This window comes from Taudactylus pleione, unplaced genomic scaffold, assembly GCF_031769625.1.
Source record: "Taudactylus pleione unplaced genomic scaffold, aTauple2 ptg000547l, whole genome shotgun sequence".
NCBI lineage: Eukaryota > Metazoa > Chordata > Amphibia > Anura > Myobatrachidae > Taudactylus > Taudactylus pleione.
Window position 1 is genome coordinate 315,961 of NW_028284949.1, and position 27,111 is coordinate 343,071.

Sequence of the window (27,111 nt, forward strand, 5' to 3'; positions counted from 1 at the left end):
GGCCGTTCATTGGCTGGGACCCACGTGGAGGAGCCGCTCATTGGCTAAGTCCACGTGGGTCCCAGCCAATGAGTGGCCTCTAATGTGAAGCCGTCGCTGATTGGCTCGTGGCCCGACACTAATGATAGCTCATTCTCCCTGAGCTGTCATTAGCGTAATGTAACTACATGCTGTAGCATGTAGTTACAGTGTGTCCGTGGGCCTTATTGGATTTCTTAGGAGAACATTGTGGGACAAAAGGTGAGTATTGGATGTTTTTTTCAGGTACTTCCATTGGATACATTATGTTGAGAAGGGGACGGGAACATCTGGGAACAGGTGAGTATGTGTGAGTATGTATGGATGCAATAAAACTTTATTTTCGTGGTGTGTGTTGTGTTTTTTGCACTACACGTACCAGTGGGCCCTTAATGCCCCGCATGCTGGTACTTGTGGTTCTCCAAGTACCAGTATGCAGGGGAGGCTTGCTGGGACCTGTAGTTCCACTGTAAAGACAATGTAAATTATTCTATTTTTTACACACTACACCTACACTATCACCTTGCCACTCTACACCAAGGGGTAGCGGGGACATACCTGGGCTATAAGCCTAGGACAGGGGTGCCCTGGAGAGGGGGACCCCTTTATTGGGGGGGTCCCCATCTCCCCAGGGATTCCTGGTCTGGGCTGACTAGCGGTCAGGGCTGATGCTGTGGCTGGGGGGCCCGGTGAAAGGGCACCCCTTGCTGTGGCATCAGTCCCCCACTAGGAAGGATCCAGAGCTGGTTTTAAATATAAGGGGAACCTCACACAAATTTTTTCTCCCTATATTTAAAACCAGGACTGGCCCTGCAGCCTGGTGCTGGTTCTTAAATTACTGTGGACCCCTACACATTTTGTTCCTTGTAATTTTAAGAACCAGGACTGGCTGGCAAGTCTGGGGCTGGTTAGTCTTTTTTTTTTTTTGGGGGGGGGGCCCTATGTCATTTTTTTTTCACTTTTAATCCACTTTTTATTTACAGGCAGAAACATACATGGATCACAATGATCTGTGAATGTTTCTGCTAAACTCGCAGATCACAGGCAGGTGTATTTATTTCATGAGTTTTTACAGGACAGTTTTTCCATCTCATGAGAGTTTAGAAACTCTCTGCTTGGTAAATTCCCGAATCCTATCTTCACTAGTGAAAAGGTCCTCGAGTTTAACAGATGGTAAATTGAAGAGAGTTTGCTAACTCTCCAGTATTTTCCATAGCAAAGGAAATCTCTCTCCCAAGTTTGACATTAGTAAATTTGCGAGTGTGAATAATGCCCAAACTCTCCAGAGTTAGCAAACTCTCCCAGACTCGATTCTTATTAAATTTACCCCAAAGGGTCTGTGGCTGAACTGCTCTGTATTATGGACTCCAATGCTCTTACTGCTAATGATAATGGATCTGTCACTCACCTGTTACTGAGGAATAGGCCATCATGCAGGAGACGGTCTGATCCTACTGTATGTATCCTAGTAGGGAATAAAAAGCCAGTTACTCATGATAAATGTGGTTACTGGAGTCTGACATCACTCACTGACCTATTGCTGAGGTTATCTAGGAAACTTGTGCCATTATCTAGATGGTTTCCTAAATTAATAGTAACCCTTTATATATCTATTATAATACATCAGCTTACCTCCCAACTTTTATGCTACATGAAGACGGACACTTTGGGGGGCCTGAAAAAAGGTTGGAGCTTCACATAAAAGGGGCAGGACCTCTGGAAAATGGGGCGAAGCCTCACAGCAACCCCCATTTACCCCACTGTGGGGGTGTGTCCAGCACTCTCTGAGATGCTGGGCAGCCCCCAGGCTCTCCCTACACTGGTGAACAGATGGCATGCACATGCACACGGCATCTGTTCTCCTTCTGCACATCCATCGCTCTGCTATGCAGCGCAGCAGTATGTGCTCTCCCTAACTTCCCTTCCACCGTTGGACACTGCGGCCCGCAGGTGGGACAGCGGGACAGTCCCAGAAAAGTGGGACTGTCCCACTGAATGTGGGACAGTTTTTAGGTATGCATCAGAAATGCCATCAGAGGATGGATATTTAGCAGATAAGTCAGGAAATGTTATGGCATTGGCAGCACACTGTAACCCTGGCACTGCCAGCACTTATTATAGGGAACACTGGTAACATATAGTATGGGTAAGTTTGGGAGGGGTGCCGTGGCTTCAAACTCAACCAAGCCAAACTCCAATATCAAGAGGGTTTTTTTATGCAAAACCAGTGGTTTATGTACAAATCCAATGTTTGGGGACCTGCACATACGCAGAGCAGGTCCTATGTGAATTCTAGAAAGAAGGGGGGAATAAATGTGACAAAAATTGGAAATTGTGAAATAAATAATAGAATTTCCTCGCTGTGTGAACTCATTGTTATTACTTTGTAGATAAGATTCATAAATCAAATGGATACTCAAAATTCCCTAGTGAGTGTATTCCCATATCTATATCATAGGGATATTATAGATTCTGAATGATGTATAACTAGAGATGTGGGCCGACCCCATGTTTTGGTTTTGGATCTGGATCTCCCCTGGTTTTGGATCTGAATCTGGTTTTGGATTTTTGGTGTTTTGTTTTTAGGTTTTGGTTTCGGCTTTGGACCTGCATTTTTTCCAAAAAATTATATAAACAGCTAAAACTACATAATTTGGGCCTGTTTTTGTTCCTATAGTAATATTAACCTTAATAACAATCATTTTCAGGCATTTCTAGGCATTTTTAACCACCTCACAGCTCACAATATTGATTTCACTATTTTTCACCAATATAGGCCAAAGGCTGCAGCGAGCTGGCTGGCTAAAGTAAGCGACAGAGCAGCGGCACAAATGCACGGCACTTTCAAAAAATATAGGACATCTATGAAACATTGCCACACAGCAGTGGCAGACAGGATGGCAGTTTAATAAACTATAATAATGTCAGTCGGCAATGCCCCAAATTGTGCCAAATGTAAAGGAAAGAGGTGCAAGATGGAATTGTCTCTCCCACCCACTCTTATGTGGGATATTAAAAAGGACATGCACAGTTTAACAAACCAAGCACTTTAGCACTAGGACTGACACTTTTGTGGCTGAACTCCTTGGTTTGTTTGGGCCCCCACAAGACATTTTTTGGAAGAACTACTTTCAATTATTAAGGAGGAGGTTGATGATGAGGGTGTTGGTGGTGGAGATTGCATGTGCTGGTCCAAACTGCTGGTAGCTGATACTGGACTGTTTGTTATTAATTTACAAATCATATTTTTGTTAAACAAATTGCATGAACTCGCTGCAAATGACGTAACAGGTAGGAGGTGCCTAGATGGTTAATGTCCCTTCCAGGGCTGGATTAAGGACTGTGGGGGCCCTTGGGCAACAAACGTGTGGGGGCCCCCATCGAGAAAAATTGTGTATGTATATATTAATATATACATATATACATAACTTTTACAAACATACACACATGCATATACAGTATATACATATATGTATATATATATGTACGTATATATCTTTAACATTATACAGTCAGATGCATAAATATTGTCACATTGACAGAATTTTCATATTTTGGCCTCTATTCACCACCACAATGGCTTTGAAATGAAACAAACAAGATGTGCTTTAACTGCAGACTTTCAGATTTAATTTGAGGGTAATTACATCCAAATCAGGTGAACGGTGTAGGAATTACAACGGTTTCTATATGTGCCTCCCACTTTTTAAGGGGCCAAAAGTAATGGGACTATCAACTCAAAAGCTATTTCATGGACAGGTGTGGGCTATTCCCTCGTTATTTCATTATCAATTAAGAAGGTAAAAGGTCTGGAGTTGATTCTAGGTGTGACATTTGCATTTGGAATCAGTTGCTGTCGACTCTCAATGTGAGATCCAAAGAGCTGTCACTATCAGTGAAGCAAGCCATCATTAGGCTGAAAAATCAAAACAAACCCATCAGAGATATAGCAAAAACATTAGGTGTGGCCAAATCAACTGTTTGGAAGATTCTTAAAAAGAAAGAATGCACCGGAGAGCTCAGCAACACCAAAAGACCCGGAAGACCACGGAAAACAACTGAGGTGGATGACAGAAGAATTATTTCCCTGGTGAAGAAACACCCCTTCACAACAGTTGGCCAAATCAAGAACACTCTCAAGGAGGTAGGTGTATATGTGTCAAAGTCAACAATCAAGAGAAGACTTCACAAGAGTGAATATAGAGGGTTCACCACAAGATGTAAACCATTGGTGAGCCACAAAAACAGGAAGACCAGATTAGAGTTTGCCAAACAACATCTAAAAAAGCCATTACAGTTCTGGAACAACATCCTATGGACAGATGAGACAAAGATCAACTTGTACCAGAGTGATGGGAAGAGAAGAGTATGGAGAAGGAAAGGAACTGCTCATGATCCAAAACATACCACCTCATCAGTGAAGCATGGTGGTGGTAGTGTCATGGCGTGGGCATGTATGGCTGCCAATGGAACTGGTTCCCTTGTATTTATTGATGATGTGACTGCTGACAAAAGCAGCAGAATTAATTCTGAAGTGTTTCGGGCAATATTATATGCTCATATTCAGTCAAATGCTTCAGAACTCATTGGACGGCGCTTCACAGTGCAGATGGACAATGACCCAAAGCATACTGCAAAAGCAACCAAAGAGTTTTTTAAGGCTAAAAAGTGGAATGTTATGCAATGGCCAAGTCAATCCCCTGACCTGAATCTGATTGAGCATGCATTTCACTTGATGAAGACAAAACTGAAGGGAAAATGCCCCAAGAACAAGCAGGAACTGAAGACCTTTGCAGTAGAGGCCTGGCAGAGCATCACCAGTGATGAAACCCAGCGTCTGGTGATGTCTATGCATTCCAGACTTCAGGATGTAATTGCCTGCAACAAGGTTCTCACTCAGTTAATCTGTTGCTTAACCTCTCCACAATTGCGCAGACTCGGTGTCCCAGATGACCACACAGTTCGCTGAGACCAACCCTCTGCTTTACATACTTAACAATATGTGTAGCGTCACTAATAATCTCTTCAAAGACTAGGGTTTGGAGCATATATGAAATAAACTAATAAAGAATACTTTATTAACACAAAAGCTAGTACAATGCTTAAAAAAGAATGTTACAGAGAAAAGAATGGTTACAAAGGTACATACAGCAATATAAAATAAAAATGGTAGAGGTAGACTTACAGAAAACACGCAGCATTAGAAAACACGTAGCGTTCTGCCCAGGAGGGATGGTAAGAAATGCAGAGACTGCCGGTTAAACTTCAATGCGACAAACTGATCCCCCAGTTTGACACAGAACACAGGACTTCAATCCTTTTTATCAGAAGAGCCTAACACCTGGGGTGATGTCATACCCATCCGCTCGGATTGGTGGATTAGATAATTGAAGGTCAGGAACCTCCCAGCTAAGTTTGAATCCCTTTAAACTTATACAGAATAACCCTAATAACTTCCCCTGTGGATGTATTACCTACAATATGGGGTGTTCATCTTACTGGTCCATATTTTATCTGTTATAAAAGTGTAAACATGATGTGGTTGTCATAGTGCATTCCTGAGATATCTCATATCTTCAAAACTATATGTCTCAGTGATCTGGGAATCGCACACAACCTGGATATGGAGTCCAGTTGTATTTATATAATTTCCCAAGCTTCCAGCTATCACTGATACATCAATTTTATCATATAAACCATCCAAATATGACTGATCCTTGATCTGCCATATGTCACCACACCTGAATGTCAGGCTGTTACTCTTTGTTATACACCCCCTATGGTGCTTGCTTCCTATAGCCACAAACACAAAGGGATGAGCAATCTACATGTCCTGGTGACGTTATCATAATTGAAAGGAAACACAGATAGGCTCTAAGCTAGACAAATCTGTGTTGTATTTCCTAATTTTATTAACAGGCTAGTGGGACTTGGCCTGTATCTGTTAATTTCATTACCTGGGCATGACTCTAACAAAAAGATTTCCTGACTTGTAAACTTCAAAGAATAATTATCATGTCAGTTATGACATTAGCATCTTATTGATCAGTGAGGGGCAGAATTCAACAACAACTTATTATGGAACAAACTCACAATCATATAAAATCTATAATTCTTCACATTTTCCTTTCCACTTCGTGTAGTGAATAGCTTATTGCCAATTATTTGTTTATCATAAGGCAAATTTCCTTTAATTTTTTTTTTCTTAACTTCAGTAAAAGTAGCTTTACCATATCGATGGCGTGACTTAAGCCCTGGGTCATGGACCTTCATAGAGGACGAGGCAGTTGACGGCCTTGCACTGCTGGCGACAGCTACAACATGTGGTTCTTGGCCTTGCTCTTCTGTCATGTGACAGCCCTCCATATTTTCTGCGGTCTTGAAGCAGTGTCACAAGCACAAATAGTGTAGCCAAGGTGCAGTTACAAAATTCACACATGTGCAGTCGTGTGCACACACAAAAATATTAGACAAAAAAAAGACAATTGATTTAATTTTTTTTCAGCTCCAGAACTTGGGCCCAGAGCAGATTGATTACGACTGGAGTCGGGCAGCACTAGGTTGCAACTTGCATTGCTGGCTGGATACACGCACACACAGACAGTAAAAGATAAAAAAGACAATTGATTTTTTTTTTTTTTTATGCTCAAGAACTTGGGCCCAGAGCAGTGATTGATCATGACTGGAGTGGGGCAGCACTAGGTTGCAACTTGAATTGCTGGCTGGATACACACACACACACACACACACACACACACACACACACACACAGAGAGTTACAGTTAAAGATAAAAAAAAGATCATTTATTTTTATATTTTTATGCTCAAGAACTTGGGCCCAGAGCTGCGATTGATCATGACTGGAGTGAGGCAGCACTAGGTTGCAACTTGCATTGCTGGCTGGATCTTGTGAGCAACACGCACAGAAAAATATTACACTAAAATACACTTTTTTTTTTTTACAAAATATATATATATATATATGTTTTTGGGAGTCCAGAAGTTGGGCCCAGATGGACGCAGCACCAGCCCAGATGTATTCTGCACCAGCCCAGATGGACACAGCAGAGCACCAGTGAAGACTGGATCAGCACTGCAGCACCCCAGGACACAGCAGACAGCAGAGCACCAGCTCAGAATGGATCAGCACTCAGCAGCACCAGCCCAGAATGAATCAGCAATGCACCAGCCCAGGACACAGCACCACTCTCCCAGCCCTACACTACCTACCTGCCCTGTTCAGTCTCCACAGCCGGAGTGAAATGGCGTCTGCCACGTGGTCCCTATATACTACATTGATCATAGAGACATAAGCTCGCGAACCTAGAGATTTCCGACTCTATGGCCTTGCCTCGGTTTCGAGATCCGAGTTAGGCGGGAAACTCCGAGCCTGCTTGGATCCGACTCGGATCTGCGAAATTCGGGTGGGTTCGGTTCTCTGAGAACCGAACCAGCTCATCCCTATGTATAACCATGAATGTGTGTCCAGAGTAACAATACAGTATGCAAAACACTTACCTGCTAATACTAACTTTGTATGTAATAATGATTAATAAATCAAATGGACACTCTAATTGAAAATATTTTATTGAGTTAGAAAAATATTATTCTAATAACAACATCCCGTGAGAAGATAAATTAGTGAGCACTGAGGATATAAGTATGTACAGATACGTTGTACCTGTAATCCGATTGGCGTAGAGCAACACACCCACCATCAGGAGCTAATACAATCACATTGCCTATTGGATGTGAGACGGGATTATCAGTGGCAATGAGAGATGGCATTTGATTGGCCATAGCAATCACGTGATCAGATGACTCGTTTTGATTGGCCTGTGGATATGAATAAAGTCTGAGGCTAGAGGGGCAATCGATTTGCCTTGGTAAAGCTGACTAACAGCAAAATGTGCGTCGGCACGCCCGCTGTGTGCACCTCGTGCATGTAACTCTAAAATGCTGTAATATGATAAATATGATTACACTGTGTGAATTTGTTCTGCAGCAGGACGTATTATTGTGAAAAGAAACTCTAATGTTACTGAATCTCCTCAGTTCCCAACATTGTATCCGCGCAATGCTCCAAATAAAAGCTGATTTGTAATAAACCACATTGTAAACAGCCTTATGTATCCTGAGCAGAACTATATGAAATACTTTAATATAGGAAAACAGAATCATATAGCGCTTTAGAATCCAACTTTTGCAGTTACAATACTAATACTGGGGGAAGCCCTTAGTATTTTAAGGCTGATCCAGGTGGTGCTCCTAACACATTGCATTTGACCCTCTAATTAATAGGGCTACTCTCATATAATCCCTCAGTGATTAAGATTGAGGAAGATGGAATATGTGATTATACAGGGGGAACTATATAAATGAATACAAAGTAAGAATACAATAAAGATCAAGATAATAACTATATACAAGCAAAGACCCTAACTGATCATAATGATTTAATTATCTCAATATAAATATAAATGTGATAAAGCATAGGCCACAACATGTGAATATATATTGATAATCAACATAAAACAAACTCACTGTTAATAACATGGTTACCTTAGCCACATATAATTAATTAGGCAACATAAATATCAATTACGGCTTATCATTATTGACTGATTAGAGATTCAATACTTGCGGGATCTAACCTGAATAAGGAGTCTTACTTGATGATTGCCATAACGGCACCACAGTACAGGGGGGATCTCATGTAATGAGAAACTATTCAGTGTAATCACTTGTTGTTACTCCAGATACAGCAAGAGAGTGACAACTTAAATTAATCTATTTGTGAAACCCTAAGTTACGTAATAATAAGGAGGTCACACAGCGAGGATATTCTATTATTTTATTTCACAATTTCCAATTTTTGGCACATTTATTCACCCCTTTCTATTTTTTAACCCCTATTTCGCTGGTTATGTCCCAGGATGGTACATTTGAGTGTATACCTAATAAAGATTGAATTTTTATTTAAAAAAGTATTATTGTGTGCCATACAAAAGACATCATTCTTTCTTTTTTACTTTTCTTGGTACTCTTGCAAACAGTTATACTTTGTGCCATTCGGCAGCACCCACTAAAAAATAAATAATTTGGGGTTATTTTTCTAATATAGATGTATGCAGATGTCCCTATCCCTTTGTGTTCTTATGGCTATTTAATGACTGTTAATTCAGTCTTCTAGATATGTCTAGCACCATTACATTTGATATTTAATTTTAATACTGCAACCATCAAATAAATCTTCTTTATAAATTAGATCATAAAATCATACTGTAACCAGATTGCATTTTTCCTCAAAATGACATATTTTTAGTCTCAGCAAAGACCTGGAAGACAGACGTGACAAACTTAAAAGTACTACAGAGGCTATATTTAACTGCAATCTTGATAGACAAGATCCAGTAATAAAAGATTGGTCAGATGATTTATATAGATTAAAATCAGCCCTGATGAGACAGGGCAAAACCTGGTGGAAGAAGACTACTTTCGATAACTATTTAAAAAATTATCTGATTCCCAGAGGCTTGAGATTGAAACAATTACCAATGTTTGAACTAGCTAGCAATGATTTAAAACATGATTGAGAGAACACACTAACACAATATTCAAAAAACCTATTTAAGATACTAATTAAACATGATGTAGTTATTTTAAACAATACAACATGAGAAATATCTGAATTGGGAGAAACTCAAACCTTTTGAATCTCTGAAGAATTACCAACAAAGATACGAAAAATATAAAAAAAGAAATAGAGAAGTATAAGAAAGAAATAATCGAGAGGAAACGCAGAAAATTTCAAAGAGACAGAGATGATTACTCTCAGAATAGGGTCTATAAGTGGATTACACAATCACAACATAAAAGAGATTCAAATTCTCATAATTATACTTCAGAGATTGATTCCTCTGAAGGAGAAAATTCTAGAGGTCTGTCCCTGGTTAAAAACTTCAAGAGGGATATTTCAGGTCAAACCCCAAAAGTAGCCAAAACAAATATGGAAATGGATGGTGGAAGATCAGGAGGGGCAAGGGGTGGAAGGAGAAAAAGAGAGCATCTAGATTGGAAAGAGGAACCGAGAGAACAAAGAAGATATCGGAAACAACAATAGATAGGATATCAAATCCCAATGATTTAAACGATTCATTAAGGATCATTAATCTTCTAACGATGACCAAATTTCAATCTTAAGCAAAGGTCTCTCATTCTCCCCAAACCAAGAATTCTACAGATTTGAATCTGAAAAAGATCTGCACCTCTTCATTAGAAATATTCTCTTGAAGAAATTTTTCCTAAACCAAAGCTCCAAAAAAGAACAATATACGACATCCAACTATAATAGCAACATACTTCAACCAGAGGAAAGAGCAATGGTGCAACTACTAGAAGATCTAGAACAAGAAAATGATTCTTCAGATTTAAACATGAATGAACCATTTGATGCGACTAAATTAAGAAACAAATCAAATTTCTTTCCTGACAGTAAAATATGTCCAGCTTCCCAGGTATACCAAAAACTAGTCTCCGAAGATTTGGACAAATTGTTCAGTCATAGAAAATGATTTAAAGATAACATCACAAAAGGTGATAGAAAAGCATTAGAAAAGATTTCCAAATGGCAAGATATAATTGTAAAGCCCTCTGACAAAGGGGGCAATATTTTTCTTTGGCCAAGGCAATTGTACGTTGAAGAATTCAACAAACAATTTAATGATAGTAGTTGTTACAAGCAACTTATTTTCAACCCGACTCAAACTTTTCTCAAACAATACAATCATTTAATCAATACAACTTTCAACAATGGGGTTATCACTAAAAGAGATCTTGATTTTTTGAAAACAGACAAACCAAAAATATCGATGTTGTACCTCCTTCCTAAGATACATAAGAACGAAAAGTTGCCCACAGGCAGGCCCATAGTATCAGGTGTAGGCAACTTATCTGAAAAAGCAAGTGTATTTGTAGATCAGCACTTATGCAATCATGTATTTACTGTACCATCATATGTGAGAGATACGATGGACGTGCTTGTCAAGCTTCAAGACGTGAACATAAATCCTGATATATGGTTAGTATCGTGCTATGTGGTAAGTCTCTATACTAGCATTAACCATGAAAATGGAATACAAGACATCAAATATTTCCTTGATATGGGAATACATAGTGACTTTAACAACTTTCTGATTAACATTTTGAAGTTTATGCTAACTAAGAATTACTTCTTATGCAATGAACGCCACTATCTCAAGGTTAAAGGAATGGCAATGGGGACAGCTTGTGCCCCCACATATGCCAACCTCTACCTGGGGTGGTGGGAGAAAGAAGTGGTCTTTAATGAATGTCACAAGAAATACACTGACAAAATTCTATGGTACCTTCATTATATCCAGGGGTTAAAGTGGGCAGGAATGGGGTGGAACTGAGTTCCATCATCTCTAATGGTAGGTGGAACTATTTACACCTCCACCAAGTCCCTGCACAGAAGTCCCAGAGACAGAGAGCCACTCTCTGTCTGCGTAGGGAGTCTCAATTTCTTCAGAGGTCCCTCATTTCAGAGAAACCAACATATAGGTATGGAAAGAATCAAGCAAAGGCAATACAAAGGGGTTGCAAAAAAAACATTAGGCATCCAAGTGACATAGACTAGTTTGTGGGGACCCCATAAAAAACTCAGAGGCACAGCAGAAAAATAACACTGATTATATAGAACTTTGTTTTTTTCTTTTTAAGTGATCTAACATTGTAGTCTCAGCTGATGGCAGGGGTGCTAAAAAGCATCTAAAATGTATTTCACACTGTCATAGCCCCAAAAGCTTCTGGGGCCTAGGTGGCCCCCAAGCCCCCCACTAGGAGGTAATGGAGCATACCCCTACTCACTCTTCAAAAGAGTGAGTAGGGGTACGCTCCATTACCGCCTAGTGTTGTTCACACTAATCATAGTTTTTATTAGAGCTCCTTGAATGTTCTAACATTCTTCTTTCATATATTTTCAACACCACCTGCATCAAACTTCACCATCTTGGAACCTCAATGAAAACTCAATGACTATTTCCTAAGTTAAGTATTTAGGTCATGTTTATATTAAATATTAAATAATTTTGATAATTATAGATCATCCAAGGTAAAGGCGCCAAGTTTTTGATACCACTCCCTTTTTCACATGTACAGGAAAACAACAGCTACTAATATAATTTCACATGCAAATAGCTCTCATTTACCCACCACCATTCAAGCTATCTCAAAGGGAGAATTACTTCGAACTAAAATAAATTGTTCCACCCCAGAATCATTTAAGATCAGACAACAACAACTGGGTGAGAGACTCAGAGATAGGTGGTAAAGCAAAACTCTAATCAAAAGATTAATTAAAGAGACTGAAAAATATCCTAGAGACCTATTGTTGAAACCAAAAAAGAAACTACAAGATGAGGAGACGGTTAGATTCATAGGGACTTTCAATGTACATTGGAAAGAAATCAACAGCATTCTTCAAAAACACTGACTGATTCTTCAAACAGACACTGATCTTGCCACAATTCTGCCTGCAAAAATACAAACTAGTTGGAGGAGATCACATAACATCAAAGACAAATTGGTTTGGAGTCATCTAACTTTGAACAAAAAACCAATGCATAACAAGAAAGGATCCTATGGATGTGGGCATTGTAAAGCATGCAAATATGTGATCCCCAAAAAATGGTTTTATGACAGATATAACAAAAAAAATGACAATTCAGAGCTACATCACTTATACCACAGTTGGAACAATATAACATCTGGAATGTCCCTGTGGACAAATATATGTGGAAAAAACATCTAAACCCCTAAAAGTAAGGATACTGGAGCATGTCAGGATGATCCGTAATGCTAGCCAAGATGTGGCTAAATTTAAACTGCTTACATCCATAGACAGACATTTCTACAAGTACCTTGGCAGTAACCCCAATTTTCTGAAAGCAATTGGGATGAAACATATCCAAATGGGGATCCATGGGGGAAATCTGGACGAGGAACTTTTGAGGTTGGAAACTAAAATGATTTTTTTAATGGATAGTTTGCACCCCAAGGGTCTCAATGAAAACAACAGTTACACATCTCTAATGTGGAGGGGATCTAAAATTATGAATCAACAAGAACCATAAGTATCCCATTCTCAGTCTGGAATTACCATTAGAGACATGATTTAACAGCCTTTCACCATATTAATGAAGCAAAGAATCTTTAAGATGGACCTATAAATATGATATATTATCATGTATTGAACTAGACACTGATTGTAACTTGTGGAGTCTTCAAATACTAAATGGAACATGGAATTATTAGATTACGCTATTACTATATCAATATAGATAGAATCTTCCTCTATATTACCCTAGGAGGGGATAATAAACAAGGAGAATGGACACAATGTCTAAATAATATTTAATATAAACTCAGTGAGATACTGATGTAGTAATATAATTTCACAAATATATAAATTTTTTATTTAAAACATTTTTTTCAAGTTTTAAATTTGTATATACTTTGTGTCACGATCCAGGGCAAGTGTTCCTCTGTGGAGGACAGTGAGCCAGGGGGTTAGGGTGACTAGGGAACAACTAGGTGAGTGACAGCTAGGTCTCCCTATTGCGGCCAAACCCAGGTTTGGCTAGACCTGCCCAGAGGCACGGAGTCTAAACCACTTGGTGGTCTTTACCAGTGACCCCTCCAGTCAGGATTTGGGTTTTGCTGCCCCAAGTGGGCAGTTCATGGCCCTCTGGACAGGTACCTGGGCGTGGCAGAAAGACCAGAACTATATTAAATGAATTTGTATATAAACTAATACTTGACTACTGGAGATGAACTGAAAACTTGAATATTGGAGATGAACTATATACTTAAACACTGGAGATGGACTTGAGAATGTAGAAATCCTGGTCGCAGGCTTGCTTGGAAACACAGGGAAATGTACTGGGAACTGCAACAGATTCAGGTGCTGATTAGCACAGAGAGACACAGAGAGAAGTGGACACAGGCATTTACTGGGGATTGCTATAGATCCAGCTGACAGCTAACTAGAGATTAGCAGGAAACCTGACACCTCAGTAACACAGGGAAGCTGCAGGAGGGCTAGCAGCACACTACAAGACACACAGGAAAAACAACATAAAACACTGGACTTCTGAGAGAGAACTAAAGTCTCAGACTGAGAATTAGCATGGAAGCTAATGCAGGAATTCTTGAGAACTGTAAGTGGGCTGAAGCAACACTTTGAAGGAAAAACACAGAGTAACACTGGTGAGAATCACAAGTCACTGGAACAGCGAAGTTGAACAGCAGCTACCTGTTCCTGGAGTCAGACTTCAATACCCCTGGGTAGCTGATCATTGAATCAGAGGATCAGCTGAGTGACCACAGGACTACCATTGGGCTATACTAGTCAGGTGATATGAACCAACATGGCTGCGCCCATGTCCGGCACCCCGGAAACCAGGACGAACACACAGAAGCCCTAGCGGACCTCAGGGAGAATACTCAGTCACCACTCACCTCCAGTCCCAGTGCCTGGACACCTAAGCCCAAGGACACCAGCGCAGAGGTGAGTAGCGGCCGATCCCAGGCCGCATCCTGACACTTTGATAATTATTCACTAATCAAGCTCACGGAAACAAATGATTTGATCTGGACCCATGCTGAATCTATAACAAGATGACCGAGAAGAACTTAGTAGAACACTATATGGATAAGATTATTGTGGAGCTAACTACACATGAATTAGTTCTTTACATATTTATAAACATTGACATTCACTATTGTGCATATTTATTTCACTTTGTGTTTCATTTTTGTTTTTTATATTTTTAATTTTTATTCACTAGTTTTTGTCAATAGTACACTATATAAGTGATTTGACACATTATCACTGTAATACAGTTACATAATTAGGCACAATTAATATTCTTTCTTTTTGTTTGATAATAAATTGTGAATTATCATTGCATCTATAGCACTTCACTTTCATAGATTTACACATAATAATCCATTTAAGTATACAGATTTAATTTTCACATCACAGTTGATCACATCAAGTAGTAGATACATAAACTTTTCACTCACTATTTATTGTTCATATATAAATATGTATATCACAACTTATACCAGATAGAGAACACTGATAATAATTGTCTGTTATTAATGAAGGAAGGGGTTCTTTCTCTTTTCAAATCACATAATAGGGCAGCACAGATTGTGTAATGGTTAGCATTACTGCCTCACAGCACTGAGGTCATGGGTTTGATACCCACTATTGCCCTAACTGTGTGGAGTTTGTATATTTTCCCTCTGCTTGCGTGGGTTTCTTCTGGGTGCTCTGGTTTCCTCTCACACTCCAAAAATATACTGGTAAGTTAATTGGCTCCTAACAATTACCCCTAGTGTGTACGTGTGTGTGTGTGCATGTGGTAGGGAATATAGATTGTAAGATCCACTGGGGCAGGGACAGATGTGAACAGGGGCGTATCTACCCCTTGGCCAAGATGGCACTCACCAGGGGCGCCAGCCAAGGAGGGGCGCCACCCAACGGTGCCACCCGCGGTCAGGGGATAGTACCTGGTGTCTGTGTGCTCACCTTATCCTGGCCTGGAGACTCGAACAGCAGACAAGACTGAAACTTGCGCCGGTGTCCAGCACACATCATACTACAGTGAAGAAACTCTAAATAAACTACAGCTCCCGGCAGCCCTTGCTGCCAGGAGCTGTAGTTTCTTTTGAGTTTCTTTCCTGTAGTGCGATGCGGTGCCAAACACAGGCGCCAGTAGCAGTGCATGATTTTGCACTACAGCGCTACTACCGCCTTGGGATGTACAAGTGCGGTAGTTTTAGTATGTTAAATATATTTTTACAATAATTAAATATAGATGTTTGCGGGTCCGTGATGAGGGGGCGGGGCTAAATGTCACGGTTTGCATAATTTAGCCCCGCCCCTCCTTGTGGACCCGCAAATCGCGGGGGTTTATTGAAAAGGGGAGGGGCCTAACACCTGCTATTGTCTGGCCCGCTCCCCGAAGATAAAAGAAGCAGGTCCTTTCCGGCAGCTCCCGAAATGCTGACCTGCAAAGCAGGTAATGATTTCTAAATGTATTTATTTATGCAGTGTGTATGTGTATATATATATATATTTATTATAAAGTATATATAACAGTATATAGTTATAAAGTATATACATATGTATACATTATATATATATATTTATTTATACAGCATATATATATTTATAAAGTATATGTAAGCAGTGTATAATATATATATATATATAATGTTCAATTCCAATGCCAGCACTCTTACTTAGACCAACACAACCTGCCTGGGTGCCACCGAAAAAAATATAAACTTAACTACAGAAATGTAGACACAGGTGATAAACATATAGATACTAGAACTGTCCAAGTATGGTCAACGTTTCATTTTTATAACAAAACTACATTTATTACAAAAATATTACAAAATGTTTGTAATAAAAATGAAGCGTTGACCATGCGGGCCTATCTATAATGGGTGCAGGTTGTGCGGTACACACCATGGCAACGCACGAGAGGGGAGGGTACCCGTACTGAGTAAGCCCCCTTCCTTAAAATAAACCTGCTTCGACAGTTCCAGTAACTAGGTTCATCACCTGTATCAATATCTTAATGTTAAGTCCTGAGATTGCCACGTATGTAACCCTATTTCAAAATGTGAAATATTGGGGGGGGGGGGTGCCAGTCCCCTCCTTTGCCAGGGGCGCTTGGACCCCTAGATAAACCCCTGGATGTGAATGGGCAAATATTTTCTGTAAGGCGCTGCGGAATATGTTTGTGCTATATCAAAAACCGCTAATAAGTAATATATGCAATATTTTATATGTGTTGTGGGAAGCTCTATGAATATAGAGCAATCTAAGATAGATGGAACACTGATATTACGATATCGTAATATGGTAACACTCTTACCATATTAATAACACACCTTATAAGATATAGTTTAAAAGTATTAAAAATTATATGTTCCACTATGAGATTAAAAACATAGAAGAGATAGAACATAAATATGTTTATATATAGGAATATTATAGATCCAGAAGAATGCATAATCCTGAATATGTATCCAGAATAATATCTTGACACACTTACCTATTGGCTTCATTTGTAGAAAAGATAAATAAATCAAATGGATACTCAGACTTCCCTGGTGAGTGTATTCCCATATCTATATCATAGGGATATTATAGATCCTGACCGATGTATAAACATGAATGTGTATCAATACAGTATGCAATACACTTACCTGCTAATACTAACTTTGTATGTAATAATGATTAATAAATCAAATGGACACTCTAATTGAAAATATTTTATTGAGTTAGAAAAATATTATTCTAATAACAACATCCCGTGAGAAGATAAATTAGTGAGCACTGAGGATATAAGTATGTACAGATACGTTGTACCTGTAATCCGATTGGCGTAGAGCAACACACCCACCATCAGGAGCTAATACAATCACATTGCCTATTGGATGTGAGACGGGATTATCAGTGGCAATGAGAGATGGCATTTGATTGGCCATAGCAATCACGTGAGTAGATGAGTCATTTTGATTGGCCTGTGGATATGAATAAAGTCTGAGGCTAGAGGGGCAATCGATTTGCCTTGGTAAAGCTGACTAACAGCGAAATGTGCGTCGGCACGCCCGCTGTGTGCACCTCGTGCATGTAACTCTAAAATGCTGTAATATGAACCTAATGATAAATATGATTACACTGTGTGAATTTGTTCTGTAGCAGGATGTATTATTGTGAAAAGAGACTCTAATGTTACTGAATCTCCTCAGTTCCCAACATTGTATCCGTGCAATGCTCCAAATAAGAGCTGATTTGTAATAAACCACATTGTAAACAGCCTTATGTATCCTGAGCAGAACTATATGAAATACTTTAAAATAGGAAAACAGAATCATATAGCGCTTTAGAATCCAACTATTGCAGTTACAATACTAATACTGTTGGAAGCCCTTAGTATTTTAAGGCTGAGCCAGGTGGTGCTCATAACACCTATAATTGTATTTAACCCTCATATATTCCCTCAGTGATTACGATTGAGAAAGATGGAATATGTGATTATACAGGGGGAACAATATAAATGAATACAAAGTAAGAAGGATACATGTACGATAAAGATCAAGATCATAACTATAAAGAAGCAAAGACCCTACCTGATCATAATGATTTAATTATCTCAATATAAATATAAATGTGATAAAGCATAGGCCACAACATGTGAATATATATTGATAATCAACATAAAAAAACTCACTGTTAATAATGTGGTTACCTTAGTCGCATATAATTATTGAGGCAACATAAATATCAGCGCAAATATACAAAATATTTAATAAAGAATTACAATAATAAAAAACTACTCCAACATACCAGCCGGTATAACCACAAATATATTATAAATGAATAACACATCATTATATATCCAGTTAGACAATAAAGAAAAAATCTGGTAAAAATCAGACCTCCATTAGCAATAAGTCTGAGACGTGAGTGCTTAAGGGGCACATCCACTAGACGATCTACTCCCTGTCCAATCTCTAAACGATTTTCCCTTGAAATTTTATCTTTCAGTCTGAACGATTTGCAAACGATCTTTAATAGATCAAGTGAAATTGACCTGAATGTTCAGTCGACTGACGAGACGATCAAACGACCAGCGGGAGCGCGCATCGTTGATCATTAACGACCAAACACTGCACGATTTATAAACGATTTTTAAACAATTGAATGATAACGACGTTGTTATCGTTCAATCGCCTGCTAAAATCGTGTAGTGGATGCCCCCTAACCTGTTGCGTCCTAATAAAGGATCTCTACGGATAACTATTATGCTGTTATTAACATTCAATTTCACTAATGCACAGCACATCTATATAGGCCAAATTGGCTGAAACTCAAGCTATTAAAAACTTATATTTGCCTTAAGAGTGTTTGGATTTTCCAAAAGCATAGAGTCAAGCACATTTAAAAAGCAGTCATCTGGAGTTAGTAATTGTCGAATGACAAACAAGCAATTCATAGGCAGAGATAGTGGAATTTTTAGGTCTTAGTTAGTAAAAAGCCATGCAGAGGGTTCCTAGCATTGTTTGGCGACTTTAGCATGCATAGTTAGGTAGGATAAAAAAAATAAAGAATAATCCTCTTTCTTCTGCTTTAGGTTGAAGCCATGTACTGCTTTCAATCTATATGATTACTGACGATATGCTTGTGAATATATAGGATGGTTTATACCAGCTGGTATCTTGTGGATCACAGTCCTTTATGCGTTTCTCCGCCTGTATAACTTGTCAGCTGCTTCCTCAGAAGTGTTTTTCATTAAAAGTTTTTTTATTATTGTAATTATTGATTTTATATATATATATCTTTTAATTTATTTTTTATTTGTTAAATCTTTTGTATGTTAGCACTGGTTATACAGTATATAGAGTTGAGCATATAACTATTTCTGATAGCTGCTGCTTACAAAGATTATATGCATCTATATTTATACTACAAAAGTATACACATACTAAGTGGGAGAGCACCTTTTCATCTTTTTCTATTTCTTACCAACATAAATATCAATTACGGCTTATCATTATCGACTGATTAGAGATTCATAATTTGCAAGATCTAACCTGAATAAGGAGTCTTACTTGATGATTGCCATAACGGCACCTCAATACAGGGGGGATCTCATGTAATGAGAAACTTTTCAGTATAATCACTTGTTGTTACTCCAGATACAGCAAGAGAGTGATAGCTTAACTTAGGGTTTCACAAATAGATTAATTTAAGTAATTATAAGGAGGTCACACAGCGAGAATATTCTATTATTTTATTTCACAATTTCCAATTTTTGTCACATTTATTCCCCCCTTCTTTCTATTTTTTAACCTCTATTTCGCTGGTTATGTCCCAGGATGGGACATTTTAGTGTATACCTAATAAAGATTGATTTTTTATTTCAAAAATTATTATTGTGCATCATACAAAAGACATCATTCTCTCTTTTTTCTTTTCTTGGTACTCTTGCAAACAATTATACTTTGTGTCATTCGGCAGCACCCGCTAACTAATAAATAATTTGGGGTTATTTTTCTAATATAGATGTGTGCAAATGTCCCTATCCCTTTGCGTTCCTGTGTGAATTCTCGCAGCCCCCCCTTAGCCGAAGTATGATTAACATTCTGTGGCATTTGAGGGGTGAAGACCAGGACTGCTCTACAAAATGGGGGCCTACTGCCCTCATTTTGTAGGTGTCCTAAACAAGCGTCTGAGATGCAGGCTTCCTGGACCTGGCTGACCAATTCCGATAGCCAGTCAGAGGAAGCTTCGGACTACACAGACTAGGGGAGGAATGCGAGCGATAGTTGCTATGGTGATCTGATGCTGGATCTTTGGTGAACTTGGTGAAAGAAGGAGGATGACTGGGGAGACAGAAGGGTTGTGTATAAATCCCCTTCAGTTTCTGTACCTGGAAGTGATGTGAGTTAGGGCAGAAGTGCAGTTTCCTGCCCATACAGTCCACCAAAAGAAAAAAGTTGTTCGCTCGCAACAAGTTTATATTCCCCCTCTATGTCCACGTGGATGGTAAGGAATGACATTGGACAGTGTCATGCCTGTGGTTGGGTTTGGACTGGAGCAGGCATGGGAAACTGAAGTAAGGTGTAGGAACCTGGGATTCTTTAATCAGGACTTCCTCATACAGACACTGGTGGATGTGGTGGAGACTATGATGCCCAAAAGGCAAAGATGTAATTATCTAAGTCTATGATAGAATAGCTAGTTAATTGTGGAAGCAGGAACTTGGTGATGACTGGAACAACTTGATGAGATAATAATCCAATGTGGTAGAACAATGTCCATAAACAAACAATGGTAGATGCAGTAGGAAGCAACTGGCATGGCAATGATGATGACAGAGATTCGATGTTCGGAAAACAAATGAGAATCGATGATAACTTGATGTATAGTATTGATGAGAGTCAATGAGAAAAATTTATTAATGAAGATCGGTGGGAACCGATGTTGAACTTGATAAAGTGATGGTGAGTCCTTATTAATGATGTTCGGTAGGAACCGATGTTGGGACTTGATAGACCTGATGGTAATACTTTATTAAGATGATCGGTAGGAACCGATGTTGACACTTGGTAGAACTGATGGTGAATATAACAGCAGAGACAGAAGGTTGTAAATATCGGCTGGGACCTATGGTTAGATATAACAGCAGAGTTTGATAGTTATAGATAATGGCTGGAATCGATGGTTGAAAATAACAGCAGATACTGATGGTTGTAGATATCAGCTGGGACCGATGGTTGTATATAATAGTAGAGATTGATGGGAATATATATCGGTTGGCACCGATGGTTGGATATAAACTAGAGACTGATGGTGATGGTTGTAGATATCAGCTGGGACCGATGGTTGGATATAATAGTAGAGACCAATGGGTGTATATATCGGCTGGGACTGATGGCTGGACTTTGATGTAAATAATCTGTCAGAACTGATGGAAACACTTTACTGTAGATAATCAGTAAGGACTGATGATAGAATGAATACAGGGCCTGATTCAGACCCGGTCGCAAGCGCTGAGCACTCGCAACCGGGTCGATGGTGGCCCACAGTGTATGCGCATAATGGAGCCGGCTCCGTCGTGCGCATGCGCGAGACCCGGCTAGCAATGGGCAATCCGTCGCTCTGGGTCTCGCACCAAAGGGGGCGAGCTGTCGATGTTGAGTGACAGCTCGCCCCCTTTGGTGGGCAGGCAAGGGGGGTGGCTGCCCAAATGGAGGCGTTTCCATGAGAACGCCTGCTGCTTGGGGGCGGCCCCACTGAGGTCAGTGGAGAACTTCCGGCTCTGTTAGAGCCGAAAGCTCTCTGGGGCTTGTGATGAATGAGACCCTACCACAAGGGTCTCTTCGCAAGCCCGATGGTCACGATGGTCTTGAGCATCGCGACTATCATCCTGGCCGCTCGCAATAGCTGTGGGTGTTCACCCACAGCTATGCGAGTGGCCAAGAGGCTGCTCCAAAAAAAAAAAAAAGCCCGACCCTGATTCAGAGCGAGTGCTCTGTCAGAGCGAGCGTCTCTGAATCAGGCCCACAGTTCTCAATGGTAACTCCAACTCTTAGTAGCTGAGATGAGAGAAAATTCCCAAAGGCAAATCCAGACTGCAGCAGATGAAGAATGAGATTTCATTCCCAATGGCAAGTCCAAATGGCAGAAGAAGATATAGGAGACTGCTTCCAAATGCAGAGAACAGTAAATGATGGATTGCACCATATAACAAAAGTGGGGGTGATTTCCACTTCCTAAGGAATCCCTGGCCTGGGCTGACTAGTGTGGGGGGGGGGGGGGGGCGAAGTGAATGCTTTGGCCAGGGAACCCCTGGAGCATGTCCCCTAGCTGTGTCATTACCCCCTGCAAGTAAGAGCCTGGTGCTGGTTGCAGGAATTATGGGGGACCCCTACTAATTATGGGGGACCCCTACTAATTTTTTGCCCATATTACCGAAACCAAAATCGGTTCAGGTGTTGACATTTTGCAGACCCCCGCTTCATTTTCCTCAGTATTTCCTGAACCAGAAAAATCACAAATCCCAGAGGAGAGTCCAAGTGAGTAGAGACAAGAACCTTAACCATTTTGGAACCTCCTCCCTGTTAAGTCACTTGCAGCGCATTCATCAAATCAGAAAGGGTATTGAAACTTTGGGGACAAAAAAAAGTAAAACAAACAACAATCAGTCCAGTGTCACCAAGCTGCTCCCTCCTATCTGGATCCAAGCGCCTGCAATATCCAAGACCAACACCTGAATCATCATCAACATCCTCATTTGTGATAAGAAGTAGTCCTGCATCCAATATTATAAGGACTGACTCCTCTCCTATCCGTTGTTCCTCAGAAGGATCATTGAGTGTTACGCCCGCTGCTGTTGCTATGACTGGATCTTCATCCCAGAAGGGGACCAGGAAGAAAACTATTTTTAGTATTTCAAGTTCAAAAAAACAATTGACTATCACACAATCCATTGCATTGGCAAACAAGTATAACAACAAACACCCAGGTGCACAGCAGATTACTGATGCCATAACAGCTATGCTGGTATTAGATGTGCGTCCAGTGTCCGCTATTAATGCAGTGGGTTTTACCCAGTTAATGGAGGTCCTTTGTCCCCACTACAATGTCCCTTCTAGATTCCACGTTTCTAGAATAGCAATTCCCAATCTGCACAAGGGCTTTAAAAAAAACCTATTAATGTCCTCCGAATTGTTGTTGTGCCCAGTGTCCACTTAACCACAGATATGTGGACAAGTGGGACAGGGCAAACTAAAGATTACATGACTGTGACAGCCCACTGGGTAGGTGTATTGCCTCCAAAAGTGCAAACAGCAGCAGCAGCAGCAGCTAAGAAATGCCAGCTCATTCAGAGGAGGCTACTCTGTGTATCACTGGTTTCAGTAAGAGGCATACCGCTGAGAACCTCTTAGAGAAACTCAGGGAAATCATTGCAAAATGACTTACCCCACTTGGACTCTCCTCGGGATTTGTGATTTCTGATAATGCCACCAATATTGTGCGAGCATTACATGTGGGTGAATTCGATCACATCCCCCATGTTTTGCTCACACAATTAATCTGGAGGTGCAATATTTTCTAAAAAATGATAGGGGCATGCAGGAGATGCTCTCGGTGGCACAAAAGATATCTGGACATTTTCAACATTCAGCAACTGCGTGTTGAAGTTTGCAGCACCATCAAGAACTGTTGAATTTGTCCTGCTATCAGCTGAAGCAAGAGGTAGTAACTAGGTGGAATTCTACCCTCTATATGCTTCAGCGGATGGAAGAGCAGAAAAAGGCCATTCAAGGCTACACTACGGCCTATGACATAAGGAGAGGAGCGGTGGAGTGCAGTGGAGAATAATTTCAGTGTTGTGCAAAGTTCTCAAACCCTTTGAACTTGCCAAACGTGAAGTTAGTTCAGACACTGCCAGCTTGAGTCAGGTCATTCCCCTAATCAGACTTTTGCAAAAGCAGCTGGAGAAACTGAAGGTGGAGCTGAAACGGAGTCATTCCACTAGGTATGTGGGACTTGTAGATCAAGTCCTTCATTCACTTTGACAGGAACCAAGGGCTGTCAATCTTTTGAAATCAGATCACTATATCTTGGTGACCAAACTTGATCCTAGGTTTAAGTCAAACCTTGTGTCTTTCTTTCTGATGGACATAATTCTGAAAAGATGCAAAGTGCTGGTGGTGAAAAAATTGTCAGCTGAAGCGGAACGTGACACGGCAGCATCTCCTCCTTCAGTTTGTACAGCTGCCAGGAAAAAACTACATTTTCCTAAGAGACCCACTGCTGGTGGTGATGCAGAACAGTCAGCAAAATCTAATGACATCTGGTTGGGTCTGAAAGAACTGCCTACAATGAGTGAAATGTCTACTGTGACTTTTTCTGATATGGTCACCATTCAGAGAATGGTGGATGACTATTTTAGGGATAGCATCCAAATAGGCATGTCAGACAGTCTGTTTCACTACTGGCAGGAAAAAGAGGCAATTTGGAGTCCCTTACACAAACTGGCTTTGCTGTACTTAGGTTGTCCACCCTCCAGTGTGTACTCTGAAAGAGTTTTCAGCACAGCCGGGAACCTTGTCAGTGATCGGAGTAGGAGATTACTTCCCCAAAATGTGGAAAAGATGATGTTCATCAAATTGAATTACAAATTCCACAAGGAAGACCTTTATCAGCACTTAAGTCCAAAAAAGATGTGAGCGTCTGACTCTATAATGGTGGATTCCAGCGGGGACGAATTGTGTGAAGAAGAGGAGGATGCACACACTGATGGGGATGATGATGATGATGACATCTAATCTAATGTATTGTAAAGCCAGGTGTGTATGGGATCATTGCCACCAATGTCCACTGCGCATTGGCAGCTTGTTTTGTGGGGGTCCAAACAAACCAATAATTTCAGCCACAAGTGGCAGTCCCTGTCACTGAAGTGATTGGTTTGTTAAACTGTGAATGTCCTTTTTCATATATACAACATAAGGGTGGGTTGGAAGGTCCAAGGACAATTTAATCTTGCATCTTTTTCCTTTCATTATGTGAAGGTTGGGGCATTGCTGTCTGACATTTTTAATGTTATGGTTTATGAATGTCCAGAAATTGTAATGGCCACAGACAGCATCTCCTGCATGCTCCTTTAATTTTTTTAATAGAAAATTCTGAACCAATTGCTGCTTGTTGTGTCAACCTGACGGCACAAGTCACACAGCAGTGACATTCAGCCAAGTGTCCTCAGCCCTTAAGGCTGCTACACGGCCCAAAGGCCAGCTGTCGTAATTCCTCACCAGCTCTCAAGGCTGTAATGGCCGCAACTTGGCAAGAATTGTAGGCCTCAAGCCAGTTGCAGGACTAATCATAGATCTGTATTTCACTACTACTCAGCCCGGAAGCTGAATCAACAATTAACTGTCAACTATCAATTCTTCACCCAGGGGCTGCACCAATTATCAATTCTTCAGCCAGGGGCTGCACCAATTATCAAGTATCAACTCTTCTTACATCAGTCAGTGGCTGCGCCAACTATCAACTATCAATTCTTTAATCCTCAAGGGGTACCCCAAATATCATCTTGGCACAGTCCTCAACTCTATTGAATCAGTTTTGATCCAGCTAGCTGGATGCTACCTTTTGGCCCTTAACTAGTTGAAAAAAATCAATATTGTGAGCTGTGAGGTGGCCAAAATTTACTGGAAATGAGTGGAAATAAATGTTATTGACGTTAATAATACTGTAGGAACAAAAACAGGCCCATTTTATGTGATTTTAGCTGTTTTTATGATTTTTTAAGAAAAAAATCCAGAAAGAAAACCAAAACCGAAAAACAAAACACGAAGGTGAGGTTTTGGCAAAACCAGAGGAGATCCAGATCCAATACCAAAACACGGGGGTCAGTGCACATCTCTAATACCTAGAACACTCTGATGTGATCATTAAATCTGAACCATTTCTCCCATAGTTAACTCATAATCACCTATATTGAATCATATTTAATGAAAGACACAAATTATCAAAAAATCTAATCAAAGGGAGGGCCTAAATAAATACAATATATATTGAAAATAATAATCATATAAATAAATAAATGCATGTACATACTGTACACATACAATACACATACAAAGTGTATATACACACACACACATATATATATATATATATATATATATATATATATACAAATACTAGGGGTGGGCGGGTTCGGATTTCTGAAATCCGAACCTCCCCGAGCCCCCCCAATCCGAGGCCGATCCGAGTCAGGCTCGACTTTTCCCGCCTGACTCGGATCTGAAATCGAGGCAAAACGTCATCATCCCGCCTTCCGGGTCTCGCGGGTTTTGGATCCTATATAAGGTACCCGCTTCGGCGCCATTTTCTCACTCGGCTGTGGACAGTGAAGAGGGAGGGTGGGAGTTAGGGCTGGCTGGGCTGTGTAGTGTAGTGTAGTGTAGTGCAGTGTAGTGTTGTGCTGTGCTGTGCTGCGCTGCTGTTGTCCATAAGGGCTGTGTCCACTACCCCAAAGTCCATAGGGGCTGGCTGTGTTGTGCTGTGCTGCTGTTGTCCATAGAGGCTGTGTCCACTCCTCCAAAGTCCATAGGGGCTGGCTGGACTGTGTTGTGCAGTCAGTTGTCCATAGGGGCTGTGTCCACTCCAAAGTCCTGTGCAGAGTCCCTGTCCTAAAGGGGTGCTGTAGTGTTGTCCAGGGGGTGCTCTGTCCATCAGGGGTGCTCCCCCCAAGTGCAAAAAAAATAATAATATTTTCTGTGTTTGTGAATTGTGTGCGCAGTAGCCGCACGTGCATCAACAAAGTAGTGCCAAGCGTGCGCCTGTGTCATAAGTAAAGGGCCGGCTGGCTTGACTGTTAAAGGGTGCTGTAACCCCCAAAGTACACTCCAAACAAAATAAAAAAATATTTTCTGTGTTTGTGAATTGTGTGCGCAGTAGCC

General features: G+C 40.3%; 2 protein-coding genes across 2 annotated transcripts in view; one reads left to right on the forward strand and one right to left on the reverse strand.

Annotated features, from left to right (window-relative positions):
* LOC148500718 (NACHT, LRR and PYD domains-containing protein 12-like) overlaps positions 1-27,111 on the reverse strand; it is a 147,575-nt gene that overhangs the window by 113,025 nt on the left and 7,439 nt on the right. The window contains exon 2 of the mRNA XM_088451439.1: positions 1,427-1,483. Coding sequence (XP_088307565.1) covers positions 1,427-1,451 — 25 coding nt within the window. The 5' untranslated portion in view covers positions 1,452-1,483. The remainder of the gene's footprint in view (positions 1-1,426; positions 1,484-27,111) is intronic.
* LOC148500719 (NACHT, LRR and PYD domains-containing protein 3-like) overlaps positions 10,401-27,111 on the forward strand; it is a 182,833-nt gene continuing 166,122 nt past the window's right edge. The window contains 1 exon segment of the mRNA XM_088451423.1: positions 10,401-10,535. Coding sequence (XP_088307549.1) covers positions 10,401-10,535 — 135 coding nt within the window.